The 26,107-nt window shown below is 36.4% G+C and overlaps 1 protein-coding gene across 1 annotated transcript; it reads right to left on the reverse strand.

The window, feature by feature from the left end:
• Positions 1–9,542: 9,542 nt before the first annotated feature.
• On the reverse strand, positions 9,543–9,980 carry LOC130945859 (probable histone H2B.3). Its single transcript, XM_057874557.1, has one exon. The coding sequence runs from the start codon at positions 9,978–9,980 to the stop codon at positions 9,543–9,545; it is 438 nt and encodes a 145-aa protein (XP_057730540.1).
• Between the last annotated feature and the right edge of the window lie 16,127 nt (positions 9,981–26,107).

Raw genomic sequence — 26,107 nt, forward strand, 5'->3', positions numbered from 1 at the left:
TGTCTGCCATCTCTAGTGAGATTCTTGCAGCTTGTACCTCAAAGATCCTTAGCTTCTCCATTACAGAGAGAGGCATGAGGTTTATACTTGACCCTAAGTCACACAGGGCCTTCTCAAAGGTCATGGTGCCTATGGCACAAGGTATTAAAAACTTCCCAGGGTCTTGTCTCTTTTGAGGTAATCTCTGCCTAGTCAAGTCATCCAGTTCTTTGGTGAGCAAAGGGGATTCATCCTCCCAAGTCTCATTACCAAATAACTTGTCATTTAGCTTCATGATTTTCCCAAGGTATTTAGCAACTTGCTCTTCAGTGACATCTTCATCCTCTTCAGAGGAAGAATATTCATCAGAGCTCATGAATGACAGAAGTAAATCCAATGGAATCTCTATGGTCTCATTGTGAGCCTCAGATTCCCATGGTTCCTCATTAGGGAATTCATTGGAGGCCAGTGGACGTCCATTGAGGTCTTCCTCAGTGGCGCTTACTGCCTCTTCCTCCTCTCCAAATTTGGCCATGTTGATGGCCTTGCACTCTCCTTTTGGATTTTCTTCTGTATTGCTTGGAAGAGTACTAGGAGGGAGTTCAGTAATTTTCTTGATCAACTGTCCCACTTGTGCCTCCAAGTTTCTAATGGAGGACCTTGTCTCAGTCATGAAACTTTGAGTGGTTTTGATTAGATCAAAGACCATGGTTGCTAAGTCAGAGTGGCTCTGCTTAGAATTCTCTGTCTATTGCTAAAAAGATGATGGAAAAGGCTTGCCATTGCTAAACCTGTTTCTTCCATAATTATTGTTGTTGAAACCTTGTTGAGGTCTCTGTTGATCCTTCCATGAGAGATTTGGATGATTTCTCCATGAAGAATTATAGGTGTTTCCATAGGGTTCTCCTATGTAATTCACCTCTTCCATTGAAGTGTTCTCAGGATCATAAGCTTCTTCTTCAGATGAAGCATCCTTAGTACTTCCTAGTGCAGCTTGCATTCCAGACAGACTTTGAGAAATCATATTGACTTGCTGAGTCAATATTTTGTTCTGAGCCAATATGGCATTCAGAGTATCAATCTCAAGAACTCCTTTCTTCTTATTCGTCCCATTGTTCACAGGATTCCTTTCAAAATTGTACATGAATTGGTTATTTGCAACCATTTCAATGAGTTCTTGAGCTTCTGCAGGCGTCTTCTTCAGATGAAGAGATCCTCCAGCAGAGCTGTCCAATGACATCTTGGACAATTCAGACAGACCATCATAGAAGATACCTATGATGCTCCATTCAAAAAGCATGTCAGATGGACACTTTCTGATCAATTGTTTGTATCTTTCCCAAGCTTCATAGAGGGATTCACCTTCCTTCTGTCTGAAGGTTTGGACTTCCACTCTAAGCTTACTTAATTTTTGAGGTGGAAAGAACTTTGCCAAAAAGGCATTGACTAGCTTTTCCCAAGAGTTCAGGCTTTCTTTAGGTTGTGAGTCCAACCATATCCTAGCTCTGTCTCTTACAGCAAAAGGAAATAGCATAAGTCTGTAGACCTCAGGGTCAACCTCATTGGTCTTGACAGTGTCAGATTTGCAAGAACTCAGCTAAAAACTGATGAGGATATTCCAATGGAAGTCCATGGAACTTGCAATTCTGTTGCATTAGAGAAACTAATTGAGGCTTAAGCTCAAAGTTGTTTGCTCCAATGGCAGGGATAGAGATGCTTCTCCCATAGAAGTCAGGAGTAGGTGCAGTAAAGTCACCCAGCACCTTCCTTGCATTGTTGGCATTGTTGTTATTTTCGGCTGCCATGGGTTCTTCTTCTTTGAAGATTTCTGTTAGGTCCTCTACAGAGAGTTGTGCTTTAGCTTCTCTTAGCTTTCGCTTCAAGGTCCTTTCAGGTTCAGGGTCAGCCTCAACAAGAATGCTTTTGTCTTTGCTCCTGCTCATATGAAAGAGAAGAGAACAAGAAAATATGGAATCCTCTATGTCACAGTATAGAGACTCCTTGAAGTGTCAGAGGAAAAGAAAAATAGAAGGAAGAGATAGAAAATTCGAACTTATCAAGGAAAGATAGAGTTCGGATTGTGCATTGAGGGGTAGTGTTAGTCCATAAATAAAAGGATGTGAGAAGAGGGGAAGAAATTTTCGAAAATGAATTAAAAGGATTTTGAAAACATTTTGAAAAACACTAATTGATTTTCGAAAACTAAGAGTGGAAAAAGAAATCAAGTGATTTTTGAAAAAGATTTTGAAATTAGAAATCAAAAAGATATGATTGAAAACTATTTTGAAAAAGATGTGATAAAAAAGATATGATTTAAAAGATATAGTTTTAAAAAGATATGATTGAGAAGATATGATTTGAAAAACAATTTAAAAAGATTTGATTTTGAAAACTAATGACTTGGCTAACAAGAAAGATATGATTCAGACATTAAACCTTTCTCAACAGAAAAGGCAACATACTTGAAATGTTGAATCAAATCATTAATTATTAGCAAGTATTTTTGAAAATGGAAAGAAATTAATTTTGAAAATATATGATTGAAAAGATATGATTTGAAAAATATTTGATTTTCAAAAAATTTTGAAAACTTGAAAAAAATTTGAATTAAAAACAAAATCTTCCCTCTTGTGCCATCCTGGCGTTAAACGCCCAGAATGGTATCCATTCTGGCGTTTAACACCCAAAATGCTACCCTTTTGGGCGTTAAACGCCCAGCCAAGCACCCTGGCTGGCATTTAAACGCCAGTTTTCCTTCCTCACTGGGCATTTTGAACGCCCAGCTTTTTTTGTGTAATTCCTCTGCTGAATGTTCTGAATCTTCAATTCTCTGTATTATTGACTTGAAAAGACACAAAGAAAATTTTTTTTTTGGATTTTTAATGATGAGGAATATTCAAAATGCAACTAAAATCAAATAAACAATGCATGCAAGACACCAAACTTAGAAGTTTGTATACTGATGACACTAACAAATTGAGAATGCATATGAGAAACACAAAATACTCAAGACAAGAGAATTTAAAGATCAGAGCAAGGAAATCATCAAGAACATCTTGAAGATCACTTAAGACTTAAGACACATGAATGAATGCAAGAAGAACAGAAACATGCAATTGACACCAAACTTAAAATGAGACACTAGACTCAAACAAGAAATATTTTGGATTTTATAATTTTGTAATTTTTTTTGGATTTTTTTTGAAAATTGAAAGAAAATAAGGATATCAAAATTCTTAATGAGAATTCTAGGAATCATGCAATGTTAGTCTAAAGCTTCAGTCTAAAGAAATTAGACATGGCTAGCCAAGCTTCAGCAGGACATTACATTCAAGAGCTAAATTGATGAGAATCAATCAGATTTGGTGATGATGAAAACATCACCTTGAAACACTAGAATTCATTCTTAAAAATTCTGAAGAAAAATACCTAATCTAAGCAACAAGATGAGCCGTCAGTTGTCCAAACTGAACAATCCCCGGCAACGGTGCCAAAAACTTGGTGCACGAAATTGTGATCATCAATGGCGCCATCAACATGGTACGCTTAATTGCAATCTCAACTCTTTATCACAACTTCGCACAACTAACCAGCAAGTGCACTGGGTCGTCCAAGTAATAAACCTTACACGAGTAAGGGTCGATCCCACGGAGATTGTTGGTATGAAGCAAGCTATGGTCACCTTGTAAATCTCAGTCAGGCAGATTCAAATGGTTATAGATGATTTATGAATAAAGCATAAAGATAGAGATACTTATGTAATTCATTGGTGAGAATTTCAGATAACCATATGGAGATACTTTGTCCCTTTCGTCTCTCTGCTTTCCTACTGTCTTCATCCAATCCTTCTTACACCTTTCCATGGCAAGCTGTATGTTGGGCATCACCGTTGTCAGTGGCTACAGTCCCGTCCTCTCAGTGAAAATGTTCAACGCGCTCTATCACAGCACGGCTAATCATCTGTCGGTTCTCAATCAGGTTGGAATAGAATGCATGGATTCTTTTGCGTCTGTCACTAACGCCCAGCCTTCAGGAGTTTGAAGCTCGTCACAGTCATTCAATCATTGAATCCTACTCAGAATACCACAGACAAGGTTTAGACCTTCAGGATTCTCTTGAATGCTTCCATCAATTCTAGCTTATACCACGAAGATTCCGATTAAGGGATCCAAGAGATATACATTCAAGCCTTGTTTGCTTGTAGAACAGAAGTGGTTGTCAGGCACGCGTTCATAAGTGAGAATAATGATGAGCGTCACATAATCATCACATTCATCAAGTTCTTGGGTGCGAATGAATATCTTAGAACAAGAATAAGCTGAATTGAATAGAAGAACAATAGTAATTGCATTAATACTCGAGGTACAGCAGAGCTCCACACCTTAATTTATGGTGTGTAGAAACTCCACTGTTGAAAATACATAAGAACAAGGTCTAGGCATGGCCGTGAGGCCAGCCCCCATGATCTAAGAACTAGACGTCCAAAGATCCAAAGATGAAAATACAATAGCAAAAGGTCCTATTTGTAGAGAACTAGTAGCCTAGGGTTTACAGAAATGAGTAAATGACATAAAAATCAACTTCCGGGCCCACTTGATGTGTGCTTGGGCTGAGCATTGAAGCTTTCATGTGTAGAGACTTTTCTTGGAGTTAAACGCCAGCTTTTGTGCCAGTTTGGGCGTTTAACTCCCATTCTTGTGCCAGTTCCGGCGTTTAACGCCGGGCAGTTTTGAGCTGATTTGGAACGCCGGTTTGGGCCATCAAATCTCGGGCAAAGTATGGACTATTATACATTGCTGGAAATCCCAGGATGTCTACTTTCCAACGCAGTTGAGAGCGCGCCAATTGGGCTTCTGTAGCTCTAGAAAATCCACTTCGAGTGCAGGGAGGTCAGAATCTAACAGCATCTGCAGTCCTTTTCAGCCTCTGAATCAGATTTTTGCTCAGGTCCCTCAATTTCAGCCAGAAAATACCTGAAATCATAGAAAAACACACAAACTCATAGTAAAGTCCAGAAAAGTGAATTTTCACTAAAAAATAATAAAAATATAATAAAAACTAACTAAAACATACTAAAAACATACTAAAAACAATGCCAAAAGCATATAAATTATCCGCTCATCAGTGACCGAACTTCAACTCTTCCCATGAGCAATTAAATCAAGACATTAGGCAATTGTTCATGCTTAGAGAGATTGGTGAGCCAATACATTGGGATCTAGTCATCTAAGATTCCCAAGCAAAGTCAATGAATGCATTGACTGAGGAAGAGATGAAAATGATTTGATCCAGAGAGTTCAATATCTCCTGAAACCCAATGAATTCCCTATTCTGATCTTACCTATTCTGTTTATATTCTATTCTTTTATTTCTCGCTTCATCTCCATTCCCATTTAATTTCTTGCAATTTAAGTTTCTGCACTTTAATTACTTGCAATTTAAGTTTCTGCTCTTATTATTCTTCAATTTAATTTCTGTTCATTTAATTTCTTGCAATTTAAGTTTCTCGCCAATTTTACTTTTCGCAATCCCAACTTCAAATCCGATTCAGTTCAACTAGAACAATCTTCCAATGAACGTTGCTCAACCAACCAATCCCTGTGGGATTCAACCTCACTCAATAGTGAGTTTTTACTTGACGACTATCCGGTGCACTTGCCAGTAGAAAATTTGTTGAAAGACAGTTTTTGTCACATCAATAACCTATGAAAAGTTTATGGTTGGTGAAAATTTATCATTATTTTTAGAGGTAATGACCAAATCAGTACCCGAAAGATTCAAACGCTGACATTTTGGTACCTTACTATTGTTATTGACAAAATGGTCCTTAAAAGATTTTAAAATTTGACAAGCGTCCACGAGTTCACTGGAACATATTTTCGGCAAGCACAGTGCTGATATGGCCACTGCGTTTTGATGACATGGCAAATACCCTTTCCCACCCTAATTCTTCTCCTTCTCCTTCCCCCTCCCCAACGCACTCCCCCCTTCCCCTTCCTGAATGCATTCTCCCCCCTCCCCAACCTTAATCCTTTCCCTTCCCCTCCCTAATCCTAATCCCCCATCTCCAATGCACTTCCCCCCTCCTCAATCCAAAATCCCCCTTTCTAAACCCTAATCCCCTTCCCTTACCCCTTTTAATAAATTCATCAATTTCTGCTAACCTTTCAAAATGATTTGCAGATTCCATTTAGCATTTCAGATTAAAACCATATATATTGAATAATTTTATGATTTGGCATTTCACATTCCAAAATCAAACACTTTTTCCTCATGTAATTCTCAATGATGTTAACAATTCAATCAAGGAGAAAATCACACGATTTAGCACAAGGAAGAACATGGAATGGTGAATGCAAGATTATTTTAACAATTTTTTTAAAAAGAACAAAACCAGCAAATTCGCAAGAAGGAGAGAAGGGAATCTAAAGCAGGACGGCGAATGAAGCGGTTCCAAATAGCAAGGGAGGAGGCAGTGTAAAGAGTGACGGGAACCACGGGAGGGAGCTACTTGTGAGTGCCAGAAGTGAGACCTTGTATTCGATACACGGAAGAATGGGAAAGGGGATGGGGGCTAGCAGCAAGCACATATAAGTAGTGAAGGCGACAGCAGTGAAGGCGACAGCAGTGAAGGCAAAGGGGAGAGAGAGTTGAGAGTGTGAGACACTGTGTTGAGAAGGTGTTTAGAATTTAAAGGGGTAAGGGAAGGGGATTAGGGTTCAGAAAGGGGGATTTTAGATTGAGGAGGGGGATTAGGATTAGGGAGGGGGAGGGAAGGATTAGGTTTGGGGAGGGGGGAGAATGCATTCAGGAAGGGGAAGGGGGGAGTGCGTTGTGGAGGGGGAAGGAGAAGGAGAAGAATTAGGGTGGGGAAGGGTATTTGCCATGTCATCGAAACGCAGTGGCCATGTCAGCACTGTGCTTGCCGGAAATGTGCTCCGGTGAACTCGTGGGTACTCTTGTCAAATTTTAAAATCTTTTAATGACCATTTTGTCAATAACAATAGTGAGATACCAAAATATCAGCGTTTGAATCTTTCGGGTACTGATTTGGTCATTACCTCTTATTTTTATTACTCATTCACATTCTCTTGAAAATTATTGTGCTTAACTGCTTATTAGCTAACAAAAGTTAAAATTACAAAATTAAAATTGCAAAACATGGCTTTATTAAAAAGGATAAAAATTATAACAAATACCAATAAGTAAATTCATATCCAAGTTCATCATGTAGAAGAGTTAATATTGCATAAAGTATCCCATCCACAATCTAGACATTCATCTACAAGTATTCTATTGTACAACATCAACTTGTATCAATGATTAGTAGTTTTAATCGTCAAAGCATTAACACGAAGTCACCAACTATATGAAATTCATCATAGAATAAACTCCGCAATCATTTAAAATATCTTTGTAAGTATGAATTAACATTCATGAAATAATTGCATGTATTAGGATTCCTATAAAGTAAAAAAGAGTAGATAACGTTTATATCTCATTCAATGATTATAACAAAATCATGAAATATTTTTTGGTCAAGAACAACGGAATAAAGTTATATGTGTAATATTTTCTTGCTCAAAACTAAATGAAGACACCATTATCTTGTCCTCAAATAGGAACTTTCGATAACTATACGATCATAACTTTCAAGTTCCAACTAAGTTTTCTTTGCCATGAATGTCAAGAGAACATGCCTAATAAAACTAAAAGATATATTATCACAAATTTATGGAAGATGTATGAAAGAAGTAGATTACTTGTTAACAAAACACACACATATATATAAAATGAGAATATGACCAATTATTTAACAAATATAAAATGTAAACATACTTTATAGGTGACAAACATTCATTGTAAGGCTAGAATTACATCACATATCATTGATCTTTGTGCTTTAGACAGAACTAATTACAATTCATGCTTAAAATACACGTATTGTTTATTGGTAGAATTCATTTATTAATCCTAATCAAACCACTCACCTGATGAGAAAAACTTTATAATTCTTTTTTCAATCCTACCCAGAATGGAAATAGCCTCTTCAAATTATTGTTTACTTGTCAATGATCTCCAAATTCTAAGTCAAGTCAATAAATTATCTCTAGCCATGCAAGACACCAAACTGGATCTACCATTAATCTGATATACCCATGTGACATATATTTGGATTTATTCACATGATTTATAATTTTTTTATATAGCCAAACACATTGCTAAGAATAAATGGTCAAAATATTCTAATAGTTAGACACCCATGTGTACCAGTTTCTTTACCTTCAAATTTTAATATATTTTTTGAAAAAACATAATGTAATTTGTTTTGGATTTATTTTTTCAATCAATGATGGCATAAGTTTTTTGTTGAAATCCAATGAGTATGAAAAAGTTGTAAGAAAAGCAAATTAGAAAATAAGAAAAGAATTTGCAAACAACCTTTCAAAAATATGATGGTGTTATTTCTATCTATGGCTATTTTAAAAATTGAAGTTGAAAATTATATCACCATTGAGACAAAGCTCTAGAGTATGAACAAAAAGAAAATTGTATGATGCCTCTCTTAAACCTTCTTAACCTTCTTATGAATGTTGGTTATTCTTAAACAACAAGTACTTTAGAGATAGCCTAAGACATCCTCGATAATATGAAAGCCCAAAGTCTAACCCACTTCTTCGCATCTAAACTTTAAAACCAACTGCATGTTGCACATACCATAAATGATGACAGAACTTTCAAAAAAGTCCATTAATTGAAAATACATCTTCTTCAGTAACAAAAAATGACATCCAGCCTTCCAAAATGATACAACAAAGTTTTGGTGAACAAGAAATATAGAAGGGGTGAAAAAGAGGCCCCGGGGCAAGTAGTCCACAGAAATACGTGATCTATTATAAGCTCAAAAGTTTTGAATCAACTTCTAGATACATTTGGTGTTGCCAATTTTTGTGTTATCATTTAGTGGTTATATAGTGGGGAGGATCCAAAAAAGGAAACAGTCGCATGATAACAGTGAGATAAAGTGTTTGCTTATTACCTCAACTACACAATTGCAAAATCACAGAAAAGTCATAACTCATAACCTATTTTAATATGGGCATTGTAAAAGCTCCATTTTTAGTATAACATTCCTTGTTTACTTTCGAAAAAGGTCTTAACTATTAAAAAACAAAATGGAATCAAGACTTTTACTTTGTTAATCGATCATAATTTTCTACCAAGTAATCACGGTCAAGAATAATTAACTCTACACACAAAACTCATTTTCAACGTACCATAAAAAATTATAAAGACAACTATATGAAAAATTCAAATTTGTGGGGGAACACGTAACAGCAACAAGGAAAGAAGAAAAATCAATTTTGATAAATAAACCAAGTTTATTTAATTATTCCATCATTAACTTTTCTATTAACAACCAAATCTTTAACATTACATCTACAATCTCAACATAATTTCATTTTAAAAGTAAAAGTCTATTTTTAATCACAACCAAAGAAAATCCTAATTGAATGATAAACAATTTAGGGATCAAAGAGAGAGTAGTAGTGGAACCAAATTCAAGAACTGGTGAATTTTGTAACAGCTTTTGTGCCTTCAGAGACAGCATGCTTCGCAAGCTCACCAGGGAGGACAAGCCGTACAGCAGTTTGGATCTCCCTAGAAGTGATCGTTGGTTTCTTGTTATACCTAGCCAATCTAGAAGCTTCTTGAGCGAGCTTCTCAAAGATGTCATTGATAAAGCTGTTCATGATCCCCATGGCTTTGCTCGAGATCCCAATGTCAGGGTGAACCTGCTTCAAAACCTTGAATATGTAGATCTTGTAGGTTTCAACGCTCTTTTTCACCCTCTTCTTCTTCTTGTCGCTCCCTCCTTCTTTTGTTATCTTCTTTTCTACCTTCGGCTTCTTCTCTACCGCTATGGTCGCAGATGGTGATTTCTCTGATGCAGGTTTCTTTTCTGCAGGCTTCTTTTCTGCCTTTGTTGGAGGAGCCATTGAAATTTGGAAAAGAAAAAATTGAAATCGGGATTCGATTTGACGTTCTGCAAAAAGACGTGAATGGAAAAATGAAGTGTGTGGTGATGGAAAAAGAGAGAAGGTGGATCTACATATATAATTTTGGGGGTTAGTTCAGATTAGAAATGAACAGTGACGTAGAGCATTTGATTTCGTTGATTGTTGATTTGGTTTATTTATAGTTGAGATTATGCGTTATAATTTTCAACACCTAGTGCTTCTTGTACCGGGTTTATAGAGTTTCTTTCTTCTTTTTTCTTTTTCACTAAACTTGAACTTTGAATTTTCATCTTTGTCATTTTTGTTTTCATTGGATCGCCATCTGTGCGATTCACGATATTATTTTACATTATATTTATAACAAACATTTGAAAAGTGATTTTTGTCGGTAATATATTGTTGTTAATTAGAATAAATAATTAAATATAATTAGTTATAACACTTAAAAAATGATAAATATAATTAGTTATATAAATAGAAAGTATAAATGTTTAAATATAATTCTTGACAAATTATTTAGACTTATAATTATAATAAATATTTACTAAATATTTTTTTTAATTATCTTACAACATGCTACTGACTTCTCATTTATTCTTAGAGGAGATTATTTGAAAATATATTTTGTTTGCTTTTCTATGGTCAATATTTCTATCAATATCTATAATAATAACCTTAACTTAATTTCAATTCCACTGCAATATTTAAAATAAATTCTAAAAATATTACATTTAATTTGAAACACAATATGAGATAAAAGTTATAACATTCACAAATAGTTGTGTACAATTAATTTAAACCTTCAATGGTATGGAAATCTAACCTTTGATGTCATATATGCTTATATTAATTTAAACTTTCCCATCAATCACTTTGGTTTCGAATAAGTACTTTTTTTCTAACATTTTTGCACCAATTACTTTGGCTTCAATGACATGTTTTTTAATTTGCAAAATAACTAACTTTGTACCATTACACAATCCATCTAAATGATATAAGCATAATTAAAGCTCCAATATTCAAAGAAATCTCATGATTAGGAATCGTAGAACTTTTTGATAGTATTCAAAATACAAGTTTTTCCTTATCTCATTTTGATGTTCAGGCCCACAAACTAAATTAGAGCTCAAGTGTATTAATAGATTAAAAGAAATCATGTGTTGATTTATTTCATCAACTAGATTCAAAATTAGAGCTAGAATAACCTTTGATTTTCTTATAAATAATAGTCATGTCCGATTTAATTCAAGTACTAACAAAAATATTTTCAATAATAACACTAATATAATCATCCTAATCCTTTATTAGTAAGTCCATCTAGAGTTATAATAAAGTCACCATCATCATTACCTATACTAGTAGTTCTATCTGATCTCCAACACTAAGTATATCTTCAGCAAGATGTTTAATCTTGATATTTTCTAAATTAGAGTTAGTAGATTTAAGCCTTATATTCTTTATCAACTTAAGAACTTAACGATGATTCCATAAGTTGGATGAGTTAATCCTACCATTAACGATATATTGCCTGCTTCCCTTAGGAATAATAGGTAAATTTTAAGAAAAATAACTACCAAACACTATTATTTTACTTCTAAAAGGAAGGTTTACACTATTGTTATTATAAAACCTCAACATATGCTTCATTGTTTTTTCAAGAGCTTCAAAGTAAAACTTGTTAGTTGTAAGAGCCTTATCCCAAATAATTCAACCAATGACTTCCTCGTTTAATATTATAGATAGAGAAGTCATCTACATTTAAAATAATGAAAATATAGAATTCACAATTTTATCACCAAGGAATAGTAATAATGCTATTCCACTATCGTGAAGAATATTGTTAGTTAACATAAGTCCGATTGCCAAATGTTCCAAACATAAGTTTTACTAGTACCTCCATACACATAAAAAAAAAATCATTCTTTCTATATGCATAAAATATTTAAAACTATTTCTTCTCTTTATTAAGATATTTATAAATAAAAGTATGTTGTTTAATCAAAATGTTACAACCATATTTTAGTTCATTAAGAATCTACTTATTATTATAAAAATTGTTTTGTCTTAAATCATAGTTATCTATTGATGAGATAGGGAAGTGGTGAATAATTATTTAAACTTCAACCATTAATTCTAAGAATATTCTTAATATCAATCAAAGCCAAGTTGTACGTCTCCTTATCTATTAATCGCAACTCTAAATAATGAAAAGAAAACAAATCTAAAAATCATGATAGGAAACATGATTGAAGAAAGATAATATATACCTAACAAAAACAAACAAAAATATCTTTACACAACAACTTGAACTCTCTTCCCAAACAACTCCTAACATTGACATCAAAATATATAAATATAGAGATGCAATAATCTATGCATCTATTCTCCTAATCTGCAATGACTTGCCTTCCGTATTGTATCAATATACTCATTGTCCACACGTCCTGAAATAAAGAATAAAAATTATATTAATAGTTCTAAGATCTTCATAAAATTAAGGCCCCTAACAACATATATTCTACCAATTACATTGTGAGATTGTGTTAGACATTTGTTTGCCTAGTTTTTGTTTCTAACTGTAGTTGGTTGGGAATTCTGTATAAGTAATATCCATACACTACAAAAAATTTGGGCTGAGACAACCCTTCAAAAACGTTGCATATAATAAGGAAAATTCTTGCATTTGATTAAAGGCAAAACTTTCTAACAAAATATATATAAAACTTTCTAACATGTTGCCTTTTCTACTAAAAAAACAACTTCATATAAGGGTTGCCTTAGCAGACCCAAACATAACACTTTAATAAAGATTTTATGGAAGCCCTTTTTACGAGCAGTATTTTCTAATACACAGAGCAACACTTGTCCAGGTTATTTTAAGTTGTCTTTTCATATATCTAAAATAACACTTGTCCAGACTTTTTAAGTTACTGGTGCACGAAATTGTAATCACACTTTTGCAATCCGCACAACTAACCAGCAAGTGCACTGGGTCGTCCAAGTAATACCTTACGTGAGTAAGGGTCGAATCCCACGGAGATTGTTGGCTTGAAGCAAGCTATGGTTATCTTGTAATTCTAAGTCAGGATATCAATTATAATTATCAATTTGAATTACGAAAAATAAAAGAGCATAAAATAAATAATTGTTACTTAATAATGGAGAATATGTTGGAGTTTTGGAGATGCTTTGTCCTCTGAATTCCTGCAACATAATACTTTCTTACATGCAAAAGTGCAAAGTTCCTTCCATGGCAAGCTGTATGTAGTGTGTCACCGTTGTCTATGGCTACTTCCCATCCTCTCAGTGAAAATGGTCCAAATGCTCTGTCACTGCACGGCTAATCATCTATTGGTTCTCGATCATGCTGAAATTGGATCCATTGATCCTTTTATGTTTGTCATCACGCCCAGCAATCGCGAGTTTGAAGCTCGTCACAGTCATTCAATCCTTGAATCCTACTCGGAATACCACAGACAAGGTTTAGACTTTCCGGATTCTCATGAATGCCCCATCAATTCTAGCTTATACCACGAAGATTCTAATTCAGAGATCTAAGAGATACTCATTCAATCTGATGTAGAACGAAGATAGTTGTCAGGCACACGTTCATGGATTGAGAAAGGTGATGAGTGTCATGGATCATCACCTTCTTCATAGTGAAGCGCGAATGAATATCTTAGATAGGAACAAGCATGTTTGAATGGAAAACAGAAATAATTGCATTAATTCATCGAGACGCTGCAGAACTCCTCACCCCCAACAATGGGGTTTAGAGACTCATGCTGCCAAAAGGTACAAATTTCAGATCTAAAAATGTCATGAGATACAAAATAAGTCTCTAAAAGTTGTTTAAATACTAAACTAGTAATCTAGGTTTACAGAAAATGAGTAAACTAAGATAATTGGTGTAGAAATATACTTCTAGGGCCCACTTGGTGTGTGCTGGGGCTGAGACTTAAGCTTCTCACGTGCCTGGGTTGTTTCTGGAGTTGAACGCCAGGTTGTAACCTGTTTTTGGCGTTGAACTCCAACTTGTAACCTGTTTCTGGCGCTGAACGCCAGACTGCAACATGGAACTGGCGTTGAACGCTAGTTTATGTCGTCTATCTTTGCGCAAAGTATGGACTATTATATATTTCTGGAAAGCCCTGGATGTCTACTTTCCAACCCAATTGAGAGCGTGACAATTGGATTTTTGTAGCTCCAAAAAATCCATTCCAAGTGCAGGGAGGTCAGAATCCAACAACATTAGCAGTCCTTTTTCAGCCTAAATCAGATTTTTGCTCAGCTCCCTCATTTTCAGCCAGAAAATACCTGAAATCACAGAAAAACACACAAACTCATAGTAAAATCCAGAAATATGATTTTTGCTTAAAAACTAATAAAATTCCATTAAAAACTAATTAAAACATGCTAAAATCTACATGAAATTACCCCCAAAAAGCGTATAAAATATCCGCTCATCACAACACCAAACTTAAACTGTTGCTTGTCCCTTAGCAACTAGATAAATAAAATAGGATAAAAAGAAATTAAGAAGCAATAATATCTCAAAGTTTTAAGTGAAGCTCAGATTCTAAGATGAGCAGGGCTAGTAGCTTTTTGTTTCTGAACAATTTTGGCATCTTACTTTATCCTTTGAAATTCAGAATGATTGGCATCCATAGGAACTCAGAATTCAGATAGTATTATTGATTCTCTTAGTTTAGTATGTTGATTCTTGAACACAGCTACTTTATGAGTCTTGGTCGTGGCCCTAAGCACTTTGTTTTCCAATATTACCACCGGATACATAAATACCACAGACACATAATTGGGTGAACCTTTTCAGATTGTGACTTAGTTTTGCTAAAGTCTCCAATTAGAGGTTGATGGTGTTTTTGTGGAAAAACGAATTTCCAAACATATAGATCTAACCGGCAAGTATACCGGGTCGCATCAAGTAGTAAAACTCATGGGAGTGAGGTCGATCCCACAGGGATTGAAGGATTGAGCAATTTTAGTTTAGTGGTTGGTTTAGTCAAGCGAATCAAGATTTGAGTGATTTGTGATTTGCAGAATTTAAATTGCATAGAAAGTAAAGGGAATGGGTAAATTGCATGAAATTAAAGAGAACTGACATTTAAAGTGCCGAATCTTAAAGAACAAGAAATTAAATAGCAGAAACTTAGAACGCAAGAAATGTAAATTGCAGAATCTTAAATTGCAAGAAATGTAAATAGATTGAATTGTAAAGGGAATTGGGAATTGGATTTGCAGAAATTAAACAAGGAAAAGTAAATTGCAACAAACAGAGAAATAGAAGATGACTTGGATTGAATCGGATCTTGAAGCAGGAATGTAAATGAGATTGAAAAGCATTAAACAAGGAATGTAAAATTGGAATTCAGATCTCAGGACCCAAGAGACTAGATAACCAAGTCTAGATCTCAATGCCTTCCTAGATCCAACAAAAACAATTGCAAAGGAAATGAAGAATTGTAAAGTGCAGAGAAAGTAGAAGAAGAAGCAATTAGCCGAAACTGAAATTCAATTAAGCAGTAAATAAACAGAGAGATCTAAGGATGAGATTGAAACAGAATTCCTTCAATTCTCCAACCCAAGATCCAAGCAAAAGTAATTGAAATTGAAAGCAATAAAACTAAGAGGAAGGGAATTCAATTCTCCTTCCCCGAGACTTAGAAACTCAAAATCACTCAAAACCAAAAGCTCTCCCAAAACTCTAAATGAAAACTAAAAGGGAAAACTCCCAAAAAACTTAAATCCTATGCTATTTATACACTTTCTTCAAATGGTCTTCAAGCCTTGAATTGGGCCTTTGCTCTTGATGGAATTGGGTTGAAAAAGGCCTTGGTTAATTGCTCTTGGAGTTGGAGAAAGAACCAAAGTGAACCGGGTTTGGAATCATGAAAGCTTGAGTAAAAGTTTGAGTAAAAGTTTGAGGCAAACTTTTTACATCAGATGGCTTATCTTGCTGCTACCAACGTTTAGGCTAAAGTTTGGGGTCAAACTTTTGCTCAAACGTTGGCTCCCCCTTGCATGCTCATGGCGCCAACGTTTGCCAAAAAGTTTGAGGCAAACGTTGGCGCAAACTTTTGCTCTCCAGGGTGTGTTGTTCATGCGCCAACGTTTGCCAAAAAGTTTGAGGCAAACGTTGGCGCAAACTTTTGCTCTTGGGGTGTTGATTTGTGATGCCAACGTTTGCCCAAAAGTTTGAGGCAAACGTTGGCTCAAACTTTTCTCCCAAAAGTTTGCGCAAAAGTTTGAGGCAAACTTTTGGTCAAGCTTTTTGCTCCCTGGTTCATTTTCACTTATTCCAAAAGTTTGAGCTAAAGTTTGAGGCAAACTTTTGCTCAAACTTTTTGTCCTCTCTTCCTCCTAGCCATTCCTTCTTGCTTCAACCTTTCTCCAAGCTTTCTTCTCCTATCATTAATCAACTAAACACATCAAAGCTATGCTCAAAATCATGAGATATTCATTCTTTCATAATATGTGACAATTATAGCATAAAACCTCATGAAATTGCATTAATTCATCTATGGTTGATTAAATCAAAGGAAACATAAAAATCTACCCAATTGGCTTGCTTATGGCTCAAGAAAGTGCATGATTCAATTGAAAACAAAAGAAAAAGGCTAGTAAAACTAGGCTAAGATGACTTTCAGCTGATGATCCCGGGTTAGTTAACCCAAGTCACCAAGTGTTGATGCACTCCAAAGAGCTTACTAATCCAAGCAGATCCTAGTACAAAGACACCACAAGCATATATTCTAAGGTTCAAGCTATTGGTGTCCAGCTTTGTTTCTTTTTGTTTTCTTTTGTTCTGTTGCCTTTTTCGGCTTTTTCTTTTCTCTTTTTTTTTTCTTTTTGTTTTTCTTTCTAACCAGGGATCTTTATTTGATTGAGATTCATAGACAATAGGTCACTTTATACTTAGAAGGAGACATCCTAGTTCTTTTATTCACTAAAAGTGAGTTATTATACAATCACACACATACCACCACTTACTTTTATTATACTTCTATCTAACAGAGAACTATCTCACTTCACCTTCAAACATTTCTTTTATTGAATTAAGGATGCAAGGGACAGAACATGCTTTTAGTTAAGTGGAAGTAAACACACAAGCACATACTTAAACTAACTTACTTATTTTAAGATAAACAAACATAATGCAAAGACTATTAATTAAAATAACTACTTAAAGATGCAAAGACACTTTAAACAGATAGAATGCATGCTTTTTCTTTGTAGTGATGAATAAGGAGCAAGTCCACCATTCATTTGTCATGCTTTTTCTTTCTTCTTTCATATACTTGGTTGCTGGTGTTCCCTGTGTCCATGTTTGTTGTCTGTTGACCCCGCCAGAACCCAGCTTTATTCATCGCCTCCTCTACTCTATCTTCAAGGCTCATAGCTTTGTTTACTTCTACCTCATTTTTCTTTTTGAAGAACTCATCAAAAATTGGGAATGCCGGATCCATGTTGTGCAGATGTTCTCCAATATAGTTCAGTTTGATTTGACTATTAATGTTGTAATCGGCTTGGACTTCATATCTTGCATCTTGGAGGGTTGTAAACTCATTGAGAGCCCTCATAGTTTCGGCTTGCATTTGTGCCAACTTCCCAAATGCTTCGTGAGATTGAAAGGCATGCTCTTCTTGCATCACAAGGAATTTTGACTCAAACTCACTTTGTTGGTTCATCATTTTCCGCTGCCATTCTTCTTGCTCTTGTTGATGTTTCATGTATTGTGAATGGTACTCCTCTTGCCTTTCTTGAATTCTCATGTACTGTTGTGATAATCTTCCAATTGCTTCCTGCATTTGAGTCATATCCATATTGTTATGTGGGGGAATGTATTGCTGTTCCTCTTCCTCTTGTGGTTCTTCTTCCTCTTGTAGCTCATCTTCCTCCATTGATTCTTCTCTTTGCCTTCTTCCGTGTGGTCTTCGGCCTTGATGCACTTCGGGTGCCATCATCATTCTTTCAATGGTCATAGGCATGCCTTGGCTCAACCATGTTGGGTTCTCCTCATCCATTGGAACTTTAGCTTTTGCACTCAACCTCCAAATGGTACTTGGGTAGTACAACCAAGATTCGGCCGAATTCTTCTCGGCAAGCTTTTGAATGTCTTTTGCAAGGATTTCATGAACTTTTACCTCTCCTCCTACAATGATGCAATGCAACATGACAGCTCTCTCCCTGTTAACTTCTGAAGTGTTTACTGTGCCCAGAATTGATCTTTTCAATAACTCATACCATCCCTTTGCTTCCGGGGTAAGGTTACCTCTCTTCAGATACTTGTATTTATTCTTGTCATCTCCTTCCCACTCTGAGTTCTCCGTGCAAATATCTCTAGCAATCCTATCATAATCCGGATCTCCATTCACCCTTTGGTGGTATCCCGGTTCACTAAAGCGGACTGACTTTAGTCCCAAAGCTTTCTTGATTGCATCTGAGCTAAAGTCTACTTTCACTCCCCGCACATAGCTCTTGTACGTTGGGGCCTTACGCATGTCAAGCCTTGAGACATTGGCATAGAACTCTCTTATGATATTGGCATTGATCCGGGTGATTGGTGATATGAGTTCCTCCCACCTCCTCTTTCGAATTTTGTCCTTCATTTTTTGGCATCCATAATCCGGCAGCAAGAGTGGAACTTCAGGATATATCTTCTTCTCGTTCATCCATTCAAGTTGCATCTGATGGTACGAAGATTTGAATCTCCATCGGTCATATTCAGGGGTGCTCTCCTTCACCACGGGCTCTTTTCCTTTTCGTCGTTTGGTTCTTGAAGAAGAGGCCATGATCACTTGATTGATTGAGCCTCTTGAAGTTAGAAGGAGTGAAGAATGTTGGAGATTTTGAGGTGTGTATGGAGCAAGAGAAAGTTCGAGGCTGAGCTTATTATGTTGAGAAGTGATGAAGGGAATGAAGTTTAAAAGGTTGGAGTGCAAGGATTCGGTCATATGCATGGCTTGAAGGTGGTGTGTTATTTAAATGAACCATGAAGGGCTAGGATGCAATTAGATACTATGTGAATCAAAGGTGTGCATGTAAGGATGAATGAAGACAAAGCTTGCTTCTTCAATTGTCTTTGCTGTGATCATCTCAGGGAGTGGCAGATTCTCTTTTTGATGCATGTGATGAGATTTTGTCCTTATGCTATGCTTTCCTTTGTCTTGTCTCTTTCATAGAGTGTTCTTTGACCACCTAGTCATCACAACAAGACAACACATATTAACTTTATCACACCGTGGCAAGAGTGTTTCTTTCATTAACACTATATGAATCATCAATCCTTATATCCATTTGAACCGTGACTTTCCTTGGAGGACACCAAACTTAATGTTTGGTTATATAGTGAAAAAAAATATGTGTTTCTTCCTCCAACTAGTGAAATCCCAATGTCACTCTTAGTTAAATGTTTATAAGAATTGCTTTCATCATAATTTTCTTTTTCTCTTTTTTTTTCATGAAGGATCAATTGTGTCCCTAAATCGTTGCATCAAGGTTTGATGAACACCAAACTTGTTTCCTGTTAAGGGGTAATTGTGAGATGCTAGCAATTAATCACAATTGATGCCTTCATCACAGAATATGATTTTTTTTATGTAAAGTTTTAGAAAATAACAATCGTATGATCATTGATGCATGAATTTTTAAATTTTCATGAGGAGAAAAGAAATGAATTTAATCCTCTGAGAGTGTCCACCCTTGCAGACACCAAACTTAGTGTTTGGCCATATGCTTTATCAAGACACTTAAGCATATAGCACGAAATTGTTTGTAACACTGGTTTAGTGTGCTTGAAGGCACACCAAACTCAGAATTCTCAGCATATGTTTCAAAATAGTGCATGCATTCAGTAGGTATGTTCATGAAAAGAAAAAAAAATTCATGCTCAAATGATCATAGCTTATTAAATTTAAAATGACATGAATCTTAAATCATGGGTTGCCTCCCATGGAGCACTCTTTTATTGTCACTAGCTTGACATTGGGGCTTTCTTTTATGGTGGTTGGTGCTTGTAGTGCCTCAACTTGTCTCCCCTGACTGTGATCCTCCTCTTTGTTCTCTGGTATTCAATTTCAGCGTGCTCTAATGAGAGTATGTTGCTGACAGTGTAATAGTCATCAGTCTGTTGGCTTGCTCCCAGCTGTTGATATATCAGTTGCACTTTGACACCTTTGGACAGCCCCTCTGTTGGAATCTTCCTGTTCTTCCAACCCCTTTTTGTTTTGTTTCTGCGTTTCATCCTTTCTTTTTTTGATCTTTCTTCTCTGGCCATAGGCTTACCTCGGGAATCTCTCTTCTCAGTGGCTAATACTCCAATATTCTCTTGGGGTTCTTCATCAGTCTGCACAATCTTTTGCCTTGGAATGTTGCTGTAAATCACCTTGTCACTCTCTTCCTTTAACTGTGATTCTTCCTTGTCAAATTCCATATAGTCTCTTTTCTCATTACTAAACTGTGCTTCTGGTAACACCTTAAGAGTGACACTCTTATCATGCATTCTGAGAGTTAATTCTCCTTCCTCCACGTCTATGATAGCCCTAGCAGTGGCTAAGAATGGCCTTCCCAGTATAATAGAGTCACCATCATCCTCATCTGAGTCTAGAACCACAAAATCAGCAGGGTATATGAATTTGTCCACCTGGACCAAAAGGTTTTCAATCACACCTCTGGGGTATACTATTGACTTATCTACCAGTTTTAGAGACATCTGTACCGGTTTAACTTCCTCTATACGCAGTTTTCTCACCAAGGAAGACGGTATTAAGTTAATACTTGCTCCTAGATCGCACATTGCTTTAGTGATGGTCAATTCCCCAATGGTGCAAGGCAGCAAGAAGCTCCCTGGGTCCTCAAGCTTAGAAGGAAGCCCTTTTTGAATCTAGGCCCTGCATTCCTCAGTAAGCAGTATGGTTTCTTTCTCATCCCAACTTCTTTTCTTATTGATAAGCTCCTTCAAAAACTTGGCATACAGAGGCATTTGCTCAAGTGCTTCAGCCAATGGAATATTAATCTCCAGTTTCTTGAAAGTCTCTAGGAACTTATGAAAATGTTGGTCCTTAGCCTCTTTGTTGAACCTCTGGGGATATGGCAGTGGAGGTGTGATGCTCTTTCCTATTTGATGCTGTCCCTGAGTCACTTCTTTTGAACTGTGTGGTTGGTTGTCCTTCTCCTTAAGTTTCTCAGTGCTCTTGCTTGGCATCACCTCTTGATCTTTGGCTTCATCTGCCTTTGTTTGCTCCTCCTCTTCTGTTGGCCTCTTGCTGCTTTCTGCTTACTTCTTTGTAGTGTCATTGTTGCTCATCAATGTTCTCCCGCTCCTTAATTGTATTACCTTGCATTCCTCCTTAGGATTTGGGATTGTGTCACTGGGCAGTGAGCTTGAAGGTCTCTCAGTAGAAATTTGCTTGGAGATTTGCCCGATCTGCCTCTCTAGGCTCTTCATGGAAGCCTCATGGTTTTTGGTTGTCATTTCCTGGTATTTCATTATTTTGTCTATCAAGGTCTCCAGGTTAGTGAGTCTTTGGGATTCAGGTGGTGCTTGTGGTGGGTTGTGAGATGTGAGTGGTGGATGGTGGGCATTTTGGTTGGTGGGTTGGTTATTGGATTGGTACTGGTTGAGGTTGGGGTAGTTATTTTGATGTTTTCTGTAAGTGTTTTGGTTAGTTTGATGCTGGTTGTAGTTTTGATTGTTTCTTGAATTATTTTGGTTTGAGTTCCTCTGCCATGTTTGTTGGTTTTGGTTGTGACTATCTCCCCATTTGAGGTTAGGGTGATTCTTCCATGAGGGGTTGTAAGTATCACCATAGACTTCATTTGGATTAGAATGCATGTACTGGACTTGTTCTTGCTGTTGCTCCTCTTGCATTTCTTCATTCTGTCCCCATGTGGTTGATGGTTGGCTAGTGTTAACTACTGCAACTTGGAGGCTATCAATCCTCTTGGTCATTTGCTCAAATTGTTGTTGAATTTGTTGCTGCATTATCTTGTTTTGAGCCAAGATTGAGTCCACTCCTTCTAGATCCATTACTCCTCTCCTTTGTGATGGTTGGCGGTTTCTTTGATGAGCAAAGAAATATTGGTTGTTAGCCACCATATCAATGAGATTTTGAGCCTCCTCTGCAGTTTTCATGAGTTGTAGAGAACCTCCAGCTGAATGATCTAAAGCTTCCTGGGATTTCAATGTTAAGCCCTCATAGAAATTCTGCAGCTTATCCCACTCAGTGAACATTTCAGGAGGACATTTCCTGATTAGAGCCTTATATCTCTCCCATGCCTCATGGATGGGTTCAGCCTCCATTTGTGTAAATGTTTGTACCTCTGTCTTCAACCTTATGATCCTTTGAGGTGGGTAAAATTTGGCAAGGAACTTGGTTACCAAATCATCCCAATTGTTGATGCTGTCTTTTGGGAAAGATTCCAACCATTGAGTGGCCTTGTCCCTGAGAGAAAATGGGAATAGCAATAGCTTGTAGCTATCAGGAGGCACACCATTCGTTTTGACAGTGTTACAAATCCTCAAGAAAGTGGATAGGTGTTGGTTCGGGTCTTCAAGTGGTCCTCCACCAAAAGAGCAATTGTTTTGAACCAAAGTGATTAGTTGTGGCTTTAGTTCAAAATTGTTTGCATTGACATTTGGAGCTAAGATGCTGCTTCCACAATGTCTAGGATTTGCAAAGGTATAGGAGGCTAAAACACTCCTCTGGGGTGGGTTGTTATTGTTGTTGTCTGCTCCACCAAGTGGATTGGTTGAATGTTCCTCCATATCTTGGAATTCTTCTTCGGATTCCTCTTCTCCAACAATATTTTTCCCTCTTTCAGCTCTTCTTAACCTCCTAAGAGTTCTTTCGTCTTGTTCATGAAAGATGGGCGTGGTTCTCCTTGTACCTGACATACAAGCAAAATATAAGGAACGCACAAACCAGTGATACTTCAATCTACTGCTAGAATGAAGTTTTAGTTAGCTTAAGCAAAAATTCAAACAGTTAGTGGGTTAGTCAAAAATTAAAGAAACAGTGCTTGATCTAGATCTCCACTTCACTTAATCATTGTCAATCTAATCAATCCCCGGCAACGGCGCCAAAAACATGATGGTGTTTTTGTGGAAAAACGAATTTCCAAACACATAAATCTAACCGGCAAGTATACCGGGTCGCATCAAGTAGTAAAACTCACGGGAGTGAGGTCGATTCCACAGGGATTGAAGGATTGAGCAATTTTAGTTTAGTGGTTGGTTTAGTCAAGCGAATCAAGATTTGAGTGATTTGTGATTTGCAGAATTTAAATTGCATAGAAAGTAAAGGGAATGGGTAAATTGCATGAAATTAAAGAGAACTGACATTTAAAGTGCCGAATCTTAAAGAACAAGAAATTAAATAGCAGAAACTTAGAACGCAAGAAATGTAAATTGCAGAATCTTAAATTGCAAGAAATGTAAATAGATTGAATTGTAAAGGGAATTGGGAATTGGATTTGCAGAAATTAAACAAGGAAAAGTAAATTGCAACAAACAGAGAAATAGAAGATGACTTGGATTGAATCGGATCTTGAAGCAGGAATGTAAATGAGATTGAAAAGCATTAAACAAGGAATGTAAAATTGGAATTCAGATCTCAGGACCCAAGAGACTAGATAACCAAGTCTAGATCTCAATGCCTTCCTAGATCCAACAAAAACAATTGCAAAGGAAATGAAGAATTGTAAAGTGCAGAGAAAGTAGAAGAAGAAGCAATTAGCCGAAACTGAAATTCAATTAAGCAGTAAATAAACAGAGAGATCTAAGGATGAGATTGAAACAGAATTCCTTCAATTCTCCAACCCAAGATCCAAGCAAAAGTAATTGAAATTGAAAGCAATAAAACTAAGAGGAAGGGAATTCAATTCTCCTTCCCCGAGACTTAGAAACTCAAAATCACTCAAAACCAAAGCTCTCCCAAAACTCTAAATGAAAACTAAAAGGGAAAACTCCCAAAAAACTTAAATCCTATGCTATTTATACACTTTCTTCAAATGGTCTTCAAGCCTTGAATTGGGCCTTTGCTCTTGATGGAATTGGGTTGAAAAAGGCCTTGGTTGATTGCTCTTGGAGTTGGAGAAAGAACCAAAGTGAACCGGGTTTGGAATCATGAAAGCTTGAGTAAAAGTTTGAGTAAAAGTTTGAGGCAAACTTTTTACATCAGATGGCTTATCTTGCTGCTACCAACGTTTGGGCTAAAGTTTGGGGTCAAACTTTTGCTCAAACGTTGGCTCCCCCTTGCATGCTCATGGCGCCAACGTTTGCCAAAAAGTTTGAGGCAAACGTTGGCGCAAACTTTTGCTCTCCAGGGTGTGTTGTTCATGCGCCAACGTTTGCCAAAAAGTTTGAGGCAAACGTTGGCGCAAACTTTTGCTCTTGGGGTGTTGATTTGTGATGCCAACGTTTGCCCAAAAGTTTGAGGCAAACGTTGGCTCAAACTTTTCTCCCAAAAGTTTGCGCAAAAGTTTGAGGCAAACTTTTGGTCAAGCTTTTTGCTCCCTGGTTCATTTTCACTTATTCCAAAAGTTTGAGCTAAAGTTTGAGGCAAACTTTTGCTCAAACTTTTTGTCCTCTCTTCCTCCTAGCCATTCCTTCTTGCTTCAACCTTTCTCCAAGCTTTCTTCTCCTATCATTAATCAACTAAACACATCAAAGCTATGCTCAAAATCATGAGATATTCATTCTTTCATAATATGTGACAATTATAGCATCAAACCTCATGAAATTGCATTAATTCATCTATGGTTGATTAAATCAAAGGAAACATAAAAATCTACCAAATTGGCTTGCTTATGGCTCAAGAAAGTGCATGATTCAATTGAAAACAAAAGAAAAAGGCTAGTAAAACTAGGCTAAGATGACTTTCAGCTGATGATCCCGGGTTAGTTAACCCAAGTCACCAAGTGTTGATGCACTCCAAAGAGCTTACTAATCCAAGCAGATCCTAGTACAAAGACACCACAGGCATATATTCTAAGGTTCAAGCTATTGGTGTCCAGCTTTGTTTCTTTTTGTTTTCTTTTGTTCTGTTGCCTTTTTCGGCTTTTTCTTTTCTCTTTTTTTTTTCTTTTTGTTTTTCTTTCTAACCAAGGATCTTTATTTGATTGAGATTCATAGACAATAGGTCACTTTATACTTAGAAGGAGACATCCTAGTTCTTTTATTCACTAAAAGTGAGTTATTATACAATCACACACATACCACCACTTACTTTTATTATACTTCTATCTAACAGAGAACTATCTCACTTCACCTTCAAACATTTCTTTTATTGAATTAAGGATGCAAGGGACAGAACATGCTTTTAGTTAAGTGGAAGTAAACACACAAGCACATACTTAAACTAACTTACTTATTTTAAGATAAACAAACATAATGCAAAGACTATTAATTAAAATAACTACTTAAAGATGCAAAGACACTTTAAACAGATAGAATGCATGCTTTTTCTTTGTAGTGATGAATAAGGAGCAAGTCCACCATTCATTTGTCATGCTTTTTCTTTCTTCTTTCATATACTTGGTTGCTGGTGTTCCCTGTGTCCATGTTTGTTGTCTGTTGACCCCGCCAGAACCCAGCTTTATTCATCGCCTCCTCTACTCTATCTTCAAGGCTCATAGCTTTGTTTACTTCTACCTCACTTTTCTTTTTGAAGAACTCATCAAAAATTGGGAATTCCGGATCCATGTTGTGCAGATATTCTCCAATATAGTTCAGTTTAATTTGACTATTAATGTTGTAATCGGCTTGGACTTCATATCTTGCATCTTAGAGGGTTGTAAACTCATTGAGAGCCCGCATAGTTTCGGCTTGCATTTGTGCTAACTTCCCAAATGCTTCGTGAGATTGAAAGGCATGCTCTTCTTGCATCACAAGGAATTTTGACTCAAACTCACTTTGTTGGTTCATCATTTTCCGCTGCCATTCTTCTTGCTCTTGTTGATGTTTCATGTATTGTGAATGGTACTCCTCTTGCCTTTCTTGAATTCTCATGTACTGTTGTGATAATCTTCCAATTGCTTCCTGTATTTGAGTCATATCCATATTGTTATGTGGGGGAATGTATTGC

The sequence above is a fragment of the Arachis stenosperma genome, chromosome 1 (assembly GCF_014773155.1).
Source record: "Arachis stenosperma cultivar V10309 chromosome 1, arast.V10309.gnm1.PFL2, whole genome shotgun sequence".
NCBI classification, from domain to species: domain Eukaryota; kingdom Viridiplantae; phylum Streptophyta; class Magnoliopsida; order Fabales; family Fabaceae; genus Arachis; species Arachis stenosperma.